The sequence below is a fragment of the Morus notabilis genome, unplaced genomic scaffold (genome assembly GCF_000414095.1).
Source record: "Morus notabilis unplaced genomic scaffold, ASM41409v2 Scaffold877, whole genome shotgun sequence".
Classification (NCBI taxonomy): domain Eukaryota; kingdom Viridiplantae; phylum Streptophyta; class Magnoliopsida; order Rosales; family Moraceae; genus Morus; species Morus notabilis.
The window spans coordinates 51,580-61,285 of record NW_010362737.1 but is presented as its reverse complement, the minus strand read 5'-3'; the positions used below and the strand labels follow the sequence as shown (position 1 = coordinate 61,285).

The 9,706-nt window shown below is 34.5% G+C and overlaps 1 protein-coding gene across 1 annotated transcript; it reads left to right on the top strand.

Moving 5' to 3' along the window:
- Positions 1-2,265: 2,265 nt before the first annotated feature.
- Positions 2,266-8,464, top strand: LOC21390720 (carbon catabolite repressor protein 4 homolog 1). Its single transcript, XM_024168634.1, has 12 exons — positions 2,266-3,082; positions 3,698-4,451; positions 5,404-5,490; positions 5,573-5,656; positions 5,738-5,824; positions 5,918-6,004; positions 6,753-6,806; positions 6,917-7,008; positions 7,095-7,209; positions 7,320-7,467; positions 7,558-7,716; positions 8,029-8,464. The coding sequence occupies exons 1-11, from the start codon at positions 2,925-2,927 to the stop codon at positions 7,701-7,703; spliced, it is 1,812 nt and encodes a 603-aa protein (XP_024024402.1). The 5' UTR covers positions 2,266-2,924; the 3' UTR covers positions 7,704-7,716; positions 8,029-8,464.
- Positions 8,465-9,706: the final 1,242 nt, after the last annotated feature.

Below are 9,706 nucleotides of genomic sequence, written 5' to 3'. Positions count from 1 at the left end.
TTTCGTTATTGTTTCCGACGCTGGTGGTCGTAATTTGATAATAGTTTTGTCTTTGTTATTTATGGTAATTTTGTCTTTTTCTTTTTTACTTTAGTATGATTTATAATAATGGTGACTTTTATCTTGATTTATTAACATGTTTGTCTCATTTTTTTAGTGTTCAGTTGTACTTTTTCGTTTGTTGGATTTATTTTTTGGCGGTTTTTTATGGCATTTGTACTATGGGATTCTTGACACCAGTTGAGAGAATTTGTTAAAGAGTCATGTGTGTATTTATGTATTCAATCTTTAATGTTCCTCTTTAGGTCTTTATTTGTGGAGCTTCTTTAATGCAAATGTTAATGGCAATTGTACATTTGACATTAAAAAAATGTGATAATGGTATATTTAACATGTTATTTTTTATTTGTGTTTTAATACATAATGTTATTTCAAATGTTAATTGAATGACTATTATTTATTTGTTAATTTAGTAGCATAAATAATTTTTTTTGGAGATTTTCAAAAATGCTGTTAATAAAATAACACTATTTTATTTCTGACATTATTGTTAAATTTAACTTATGTCACTAATAACTTATAGGTCATCTTTTCATTATCTGCAGGTTATCATGCGGGATATTTTTCATAACATGTAGGTTATATTTCGTATCCTGCAATTTATCTTTTGTAATATGTACATTATTTTTTATATCCTGTAGGTTATTTTTTATAGACCGTAGTGGCATCAAAATTTTGTATAGTAGCATAAATAATAGAATTAAAAAAAAGTTGTTAAACTTGAAATTTTCACATATTTTTTACCATCTTGTGTGATATTTTTGATTTTTTTCCTAGCATTTTTGTCACTAAATTCACCAATATAGTAGTAGGATGCTTTTAATATCATGTTAGATTATTTTTTATTCTCGACAAAGGTGGCAAGAATTTTCAGAGCGCTCTTTGATAAAATATTTTTGATATTTTATAAGAATATATCTTCTTTTAAAAATCAACAAAGATGATCTAGTTATATATATTTTTTTAAAAGATTTTACATTTAGACCTTTTATATAATACATCATGATACATGGTTGTTTGGTTGGAGAATTCGTACCCCGATTCGAATTATAATTCATAATTCGTTACAGTATTTTCTCTAAAAAAAAATGCAATACAAACTACCATATATAACCTAAAAGTATTAGATTTTGGTGGCATATTACCTAATTTTTTCTCTCTTCTCTCTGTTTTTTTTCTCCTCCACAATCTGCAAGTCTATCCTTTCTGAAAAAAAAAAAAACTACTAACTTTTTATTATTATTATTATTATTTTTTAGCATAAAAAAACCTACGTACTTATCCCTTTCGCAACCAGAGCAAATACAATCATCCAATTTATGATAATCTTTTTCTCGCTTCCATCAACAACAGATGTATCTACACATACACAACAAAAATATTCAAATTTAAATGATTAAACTAGGACAATATTCTAACAAATAGGAACAAAAAAAACAAAAAATGAAAAGGAAATGAATCCAAAACTATTTATTGTTTTTTTTTTCTATTTTTTGTAGTGTGGACGGTTTGTTTCTTACGTGTATTATTGTTATTGGTGTTTTTTCCATTACCCAATAATTTTGAATGGAACTGAAAGAAAGAAATTCTCCCATCCTCTCAACAAAACAAAAGGAAAGAGACGAATAGGAGGATAGGAAAAATCAAACGGAAAGCCTAAAGGCCAAATCAGAAACAAAACGTAAAAAATTTCTTTCAGAAAATGAAAAAGAAGGCATTGCTATTTTTAAATTTAAATTTTAAAAGATCAAGGCAGAAAAAAAAACCAGAGAAAAAACATAAAATAAAAAAGTAATAATAAAGAAAAAAAGAGGGAAATTTATAAATAAAAATACTAAAATCGTATAATTGTATTTTCTCTTTCCAATTTAAAAAAGATCATATATTTCTATAATTTTAAAAGAAACTTAAAAATAAAAGAGTAAAGAGAGAAAATATAAAAGTAAATAAAAATACCAAAGTCATATAATCGTATTTTCTCTTTCTAATTTTTTTTAAAAGTAAAAAATAAAAAAATAAAGTGAGAAAATACAAATATAAAACTAAACAAAAAAATGCAAAGTAGTATAATCGTATTTTCTCTATCTAATGTAATTAAAAAATAAAAATAAATAATTAAAGAGAGAAACATATCTAAAAAAAAAAGTAAATATAAATACTAAAGTCGTATAATCGTATTTTCTCTCTCTAATTTGGGGGAAAAAAAATATCTCTCTCTAAAAAAAAAAGAAAAACGTAGTCCCTTGTGTAGCGGTATAGGAACGGAGCGGAGTCGAGAAGACGACTAAAAACTCTCTCACTTCTTCTTTCTTCTTCTTCTGTAAAACCCTAATTATCGATCTCTTATTTTCTTTCTCTCTCTAGACCCCAATTTTCTCTCTCTAGAATTTTCGATCCTCCTCTTCCCCTAATAGATCCATTTCCGCAATCACTTCCACGAAGGAACGAGCGACAATTGTACGCACAGCACAAATCCTTTGTCTCTCTCTCCTCTTTCCCCCTCTCTCTCTCTCTCCTGTCTCTGCAATCAATCAATCCCTTTGTTTTTCTCTCAATCCGACTCAAATTTCCTTCTCGGCGCGCAGAAATTTGGAATCTTCAGCCCTCGATCCGCGAAGGGTGAAAATCTTTGTTCTTTCTTTTTTGGGGATTGGGTTGATTTTCTAGGGTTTTTGGATTTCGGAATTTTGGGGGTGCGTCAAGGCTGGCTAGTGTAAGGGCCATGTAAATGGCGGATCCGCCAGGTATCCGCCGACCGGATTGTGGTGTCGCCGCCGCCATCGTGTTCTCGGGAGAAGCTTCGAGAGTTTTCGGTGTTCGATTGGTTTCGCATATTGCTTTCGAGAGTGAATAAGTGAAAAAGCATGCTGAGCGTGGTACGCGTGCATCTGCCCTCTGATATCCCCATTGTAGGCTGCGAGCTCACGCCCTATGTCCTCCTTCGCCGCCCCGACAAGACCGTCACCACCGACGATGTGCTGGAGTCCGCTCCGATTGATGGTCATTACTTGAGATACAAGTGGTCAGTGCTCCAGATTATGATTTTTCTTCGTATGTGTCAAAGAATTCAGCTTTTGTTAGTTTTAGTTCAGAAATGTTTGTAGGCACAAGACATTGATCTTTAATTCATTGCATATGCAATCTTGAGCTTTGTGATTTGATGTTATTTCAAATTTTAGCTTCAGTTAACTTTCCAATTTTTGAAAGTTCTTTACTTGTGCTTTCAACGTTTAACATTCGAGAGTGATGTGTTTTTTCTACTTGGTTCTTGTTTTTCTTGTTTTCTTTGATCTTAAGATTCGTTTTTGTTCCCTTGGTTTTTCCTGCTTAGTTAGTCTTTCTAATCTATGCTTTGCGTTCTCGGTAATAGTCCTATAATGGTCAGAGTAATAGGGGTTAATGAATGTTATGTCGGATATAACGCTGTTGCGCATTGATTGTTGAATTACCATCCTTGTTGCAATGTTGCACGGGTAGTTTCCCTTCAATGTTAGTAGTAAAGAACATAAATTTATGCACTTTTTGACGAAATCCAGTCATGCACACGCGTATAACAAGAATCTTATGTTCCAGTTTTATTTATGGTTTTGAATGTTGAATTTGATTAACTATTGCTCATTTCTTATTGTTCTTGTAGGTATCGGATACAGAGCGATAGAAAAGTTGCCCTTTGTAGTATACATCCATCTGAACAAGCAACGTTGCAGTGCCTTGGCTGTGTTAAGACCAAAATACCTGTTGCGAAAAGTTATCACTGCTCTCCCAAGTGTTTTTCAGATGCGTGGCAGCACCATCGTGTTCTTCACGACCGTGCTGCGAGTGCTGTGAATGAAAATGGAAATGAGGAGGATGAGTTGTTTGGGCGCTTCAATAGCGCATCGTCTGGGAGTCTCAATGCCAGTTTACCAAGTTCGGCATCAAGCACTAGCTTGACTAATGGTTCGACACCTCTATACCCTGCAGCTATTACACAAAGGAGTGGTGGTGAGACTTGGTTTGAGGTTGGCCGCTCGAAAACGTATACACCAACTGCTGACGATATTGGGCATGTTCTGAAGTTTGAGTGTGTTGTCGTGGATGCTGAAACAAAGTTATTTGTCGGACATGCTAATACTATCTTAACTTCTCGTGTCATTCCAGCACCTTCTCCTAGTCCACGTCACTTGATTCCTGTAAATGGAGCTGATGTTATGGGGCATATAGAGATAGATGGCCGGATTTCATCTTCTGGAACTTTTACTGTGCTCTCATATAACATTTTGTGTGATGCCTATGCCACTAGTGAATTATACAGCTATTGCCCTTCATGGGCACTTTCTTGGCCATACCGCAGGCAGAATTTGTTGAGGGAAATTGTTGGCTATCGTGCGGATATAGTTTGTCTTCAGGAGGTATGCAATGCACCTTGATTTGATTATTGGACGCTTTTTTAGCTCGACCAGGAATTTTTAGCTCGAAAACTTTTTTTTTCAACTAGAGGCATGCCTTTATAGTGATGGGTATAAAGATTTATGCTCCTCTTTAAATGCCTTGGATCCACGCCCCTTCTCTCTCTTTAAAGTCAAATTAAGAAGGGCAGAATTCTAGGAGTAACTAACTGAAGGGCACAAACTAAAATAGGGAGTTAGGAAGGGCATGTTTCCTAAAATATTCCATCTCTCTAGAACTGGCGTACTCATTAAACCTTGAAAGAGCTGAAATAACCAAGATTCTAAGGTGCAGTTTTAAGTTCTCTAAAGTATATTTCATCTTTTCCTTGCAGAATTATGGAATTGTAATAACAGGATAGAGAATACAAAAGGGAAACAAAAATAACTCTTACTTGGTAGTTGGTAGCTTGAAACAAGAATAATTTTGGTAGCTTCTTACAATTTTCCAATCCTATTCCAAGGAGGACAATTGATAAGTAGGTACTTGAAGTTTGGTATTTGGCATTACAACTTATAATAGCCATGGCGTGGATTTTTAGTGCTTTAAACTTCGTTGCTGACTGTGGATATCCTTTAATGTAGGGTTGAGTTGATATGTTCCTCTAGCTGAGTTATTTTTTTTTGGTTGCAACCTCCTTTTCCTTTAGTTTTACAGAGTTATACAAATTCTGTCTTTATGTATGTGTATTGATTCTAGTTTGAGACCCATAAACTAGTACCGTATCCTTGTTTGACTTTCAAGGATTTGTGCAATAAAACTACACTTTCTTGTTTGTGTAAAAAAAAAAGGAGAGTCAAATAACTTCCATGAAGCATTTTTTGTGTAGGTTTAGAATGTTGAGGGAAAATAAATTTTACTTTATTTGCTTAAGCCTTCTCATAATTGCAACTAGTTTTGCTTGCCATCTCGCAGGTTCAAAGTGATCATTTTGAGGAGTTTTTTGCTCCGGAACTGGACAAACATGGCTACCAAGCGTTGTATAAGAGAAAAACAAATGAGGTTGCTTGAAATTTCTTTTTTGTTATGGTGTAACTTTAAGATGTCAAACATTCTTGAGTTAATGTGCTCTTGTTTGTTCCAGGTCTATAATGGAAACCCCCAAACAATTGATGGCTGTGCAACATTTTTCCGCAGAGACAGATTTTCACATGTCAAAAAATATGAGGTTTGGCTAGGGAAAAAGGGTTCTTTACTTGCATTTTAGAATTTAGTCATTTCGTTAAAAAAAAATTGTGCTTGTCTGCAGGTCGAATTTAATAAGGCTGCACAGTCATTAACTGATGCTATGATTCCAAGTACTCAAAAGAAAACTGCTTTAAGCCGATTGGTTAAGGTAGCTCGACTGACCTTTAATAATTAGCTCGCGAGTCTGACTGTTCTGTAGTATAGGTTGGTGAAGTGGTGCTCATGTGGATTTCTTTTATAGGACAATGTTGCACTCATAGTAGTTCTTGAAGCAAAATTCAGTAATCAGGGTGCTGATAATCCTGGGAAACGACAACTTCTTTGTGTGGTAATGTCTCCTTGCATTTTGGTTTGCTTCTTTATTAGGCGATGCTTATATCATTCGTGTTTGATTTGTCTCTGCAATATGTATAAGATGAGCAGATAAATAAAGACTGCAAACCCATTTATATTGACGTCTGTGGCCTATGAAGGGTGCCTTTATTGGGAGTGTGAGTGGTAGGTTTGGTTCTGGGTAAAATTTGTCTGAGGCAAGTTGTAGTCTGGGGGAATGTGTCATGAAAATTGCTGGATTTAGTACAAGATGATTTCTCTCTACAATATGTATAACATGAGCAGATTATGATATACTTCTTTTTCAATCTTTCTAGCATAATGACTCGTTTATACAGGCGTCTGTAGGAATGGTGCGTTCCTTGGGAAAGTGAGTGGTAGGTTGGGTACTGGGTACAATTGGTCAGAGGCAAGTTGTAGTGTTGGTGCATGTGTCATGGCAATTGCTGGGTTTATGCTGATTTAAAAAATTATTTTTCCTCTTGGAATTTCTTTGTGAGCTGGATATTTTCTTTCCTCTTTGGTTTCTCCTATCCCTCTAGACTTCGCTTCAAATGTTGGACTGCGTTGATGTTTAATGACAGTTTGTGATTTGGGTTAATACGAAATGAGAATTTGTAATAGTGGTTGTTGAAGGACAAGAACTTGTAATTTGGGTTATTTTTAAGGAGTCTATGTATTCACATTTTTCTTTGATCTGCATCGTGGCACCTATAAATTTACTCTCATGGTTTAATTTACAGGCAAATACACATGTAAATGTCCACCAAGATCTAAAGGATGTCAAGCTTTGGCAGGTAGTTATTTTTCTGTGCTTTCTGTTCGTGCTCATCTGTTCTTTATTTTATTTTTATTTTTATTTTATTCTTTCTAAAATTATTTTGTTGTTTCTTGCTTGTTGTGTCAGGTTCATACTCTTTTGAAAGGATTGGAGAAAATAGCTGCCAGTGCAGATATCCCAATGTTGGTTTGTGGAGATTTTAATTCTGTTCCTGGAAGGTTCGTGTACTTTACTGACTTGCTTGTATCCATAATTTTCTGTGAGTTTGTTGCTTGCTTAAAGTAATTGATGAATTTTGTTACAGTGCTCCACATGCGCTTCTTGCCATGGGAAAGGTAGAGCCGTTGCATCCAGAGTTAGCAGTAGATCCTCTAAATATACTGCGCCCTCACAGCAAACTGATACATCAGCTGCCACTGGTAACTCTCTTGTGCAATCACTTGTTGATCATGTTGGAGTTGATGTATTATTCTTCTGCCTGCTTTCTGGTTTTATGGTTTCGAACTAGTTCTCACTCGAGTCATTGCAGGTTAGTGCCTATTCATCATTTGCAAGACCAGGAGTTGGTCTCGCTTTGGAGCAGCAGAGGAGGAGACTAGACCCGTCGACAAACGAACCATTATTTACAAATTGCACTAGAGATTTTATTGGCACCTTAGATTACATATTTTACACAGGTGAACTTTCTGAGATCAACTTCTTTTGGCTTGTAAATTTCTGCTTCTTTATAGCTTACATGTGCATAATATTCTACTTCGTGGCTTCAGCGGACTCGTTATCAGTTGAGTCCTTATTGGAGCTCTTGGATGAGGAAAGCTTGAGGAAAGACACAGCACTTCCTTCTCCAGAGTGGTCCTCTGATCATATAGCACTACTAGCTGAATTTCGCTGCAAGCCTAGACCTAGACGTTGACACATTCAGATTGGTAATCATTTCTCTTATTCTCTTTTTTATTATGCTTTCATTCTTCTTGTTCTGTTTTCTCGGTTTGCATGATTTTTTTTTTTAATTGAAATATCAATAAAGTTCATTAATTCAGATTTAAAGTTATACAAATGCTTGGTTTCTTCATCTTTATTTTAGAGTTCTTTCTTATCTCCAATCTAATTGTTCTGGAAATTTTATCTGTCCAGAGTTCGAAAGTTTAAAGGATATATGTATTTGTGTGCACGCATGCCTGTTAGAACACGTAGTTTTGGTGGTTTTGTTCATAATATGCTAGTCTCAATGTTTGTAGGCCAAGGTCGGGTGACATCAAGAAAAAAAAAAAAAAGGCTGAGAGAAGCCATTTGGATAAAGATAAGTTATTGTAAGAATGGTAGATCATGTCCGCATGTTCTTTTCCAGGTATCTCTTCGCGGGATCCTTGCTATGATCTGCTTTGTATTATGCCACTTTTGTTTCATAGAAAAATTTATGATGATGCCTTTTTCAATCGCTTATCTTTTTTCCTGCCTATAGAAATTTTCTTGGAGTTACCAAGCCGTTCAATATAACCTAGTCATCATCCTGTACTCTTATATCTTTCGAGCCAAGTGGTTACTGGCCCGCAATTGTACGTTCTTCTTTTTATATCAGGTTCTCCATGTTTCCTAGGATTTGGTCACAGTGCCTAGTCGATTTTGCTCTTTGGGTTGAGGAAACAGGAGAAGAGGAATAATCTTTTATTTCAATTTTTGAATCTCTCTCTCTCTCTCTCTCCCCGATCTCATATTTTATTTGCAAAAAACTGTTGGTATTTGGGCAGTAATGTAATGGTAGAAATAGAGGTGTAATTACCTTTTTCTTTATTATATACTTGCATTTTGTTCTCAAAATGGATTTTAGAATTCAAGACGTCATAGGTCTATGATGGCCAGTTGATATCTTGGCAATTGTTTTGGACCAAGATATCTATGCTTTTCTTATTGCTTATATTGTACAGAAAAGATTATCAAAATTTGCCTTTTGCAGAAATTTATTAAATCAAGTGTTATACAAAATTCGAATTGAGCCCAACCCTTCCCCTCCCCTCCATTTATACGTATATGTTGGTATATAGAAGATTCATGTATGAAACCAAATGTGTTCATGTAGATATTTTAAATCTTACACCTACTATGATTTCTACTAATTATTGCATAGCAAAGGCCCCTTAGTTCCACCCAAAAATGTTGGTGAATTAGAGGATTACTTTAAGAGTTGATATTTGAATACATGTATGGGAAGATTGCCTAATCTAGGCATAAAAGTGGTTCAATGACTAGACTTCATAATTTGTATGATTAATTTCACAAATATTTCTTGAAGTTTATTTTCAGTTTCATTTTAGTCCTTGATTTTTTAAACGTCTCACAATTAGTTTCTAAGGTCTTATTTTATTTCAGTTTGGGTCCTTTCGTCAAATATTTAACACCATGCACACAAAAGGACTGAAATTGAAACATGAGTAAAATATCAGAGACTAAATGTGAGACGTTTCAAAGGTCAAGGATTAAAGTGGGATTGACGGTAAATCTCAGTAACTATTTGTGAGATTAACTCTAAATATCAATGGTACTAATTTAGACATGCTAAGCTGAAAGTACTTTTGGGCTGCTAAGCCAATATTTATACTCTATTCATGTTTATTACATTATGTACTTTGTAATGTGATATTATGTCACAAACTCGGGGTATTTAGATTATAATTTTTAGAGTTGCTACTTGAATGAACCACTTTTAGGGAAAGTTTTTTTGTCTAATTTGTTACTTGTAAATAAAACTAGTGCGGTTGAAGAATTAGATTTCATAATGATTCCTTACTGGGAAAGGAGACCCCTGAGAGAAGTGACTTGTTCCGCTCTTATCCAGGATAATTCCAGTGAATAAATAAATGATGATATCAGCTTAAGTGAGTGACCGATTAATTATGCATCAAACTGCAATATTAAGAA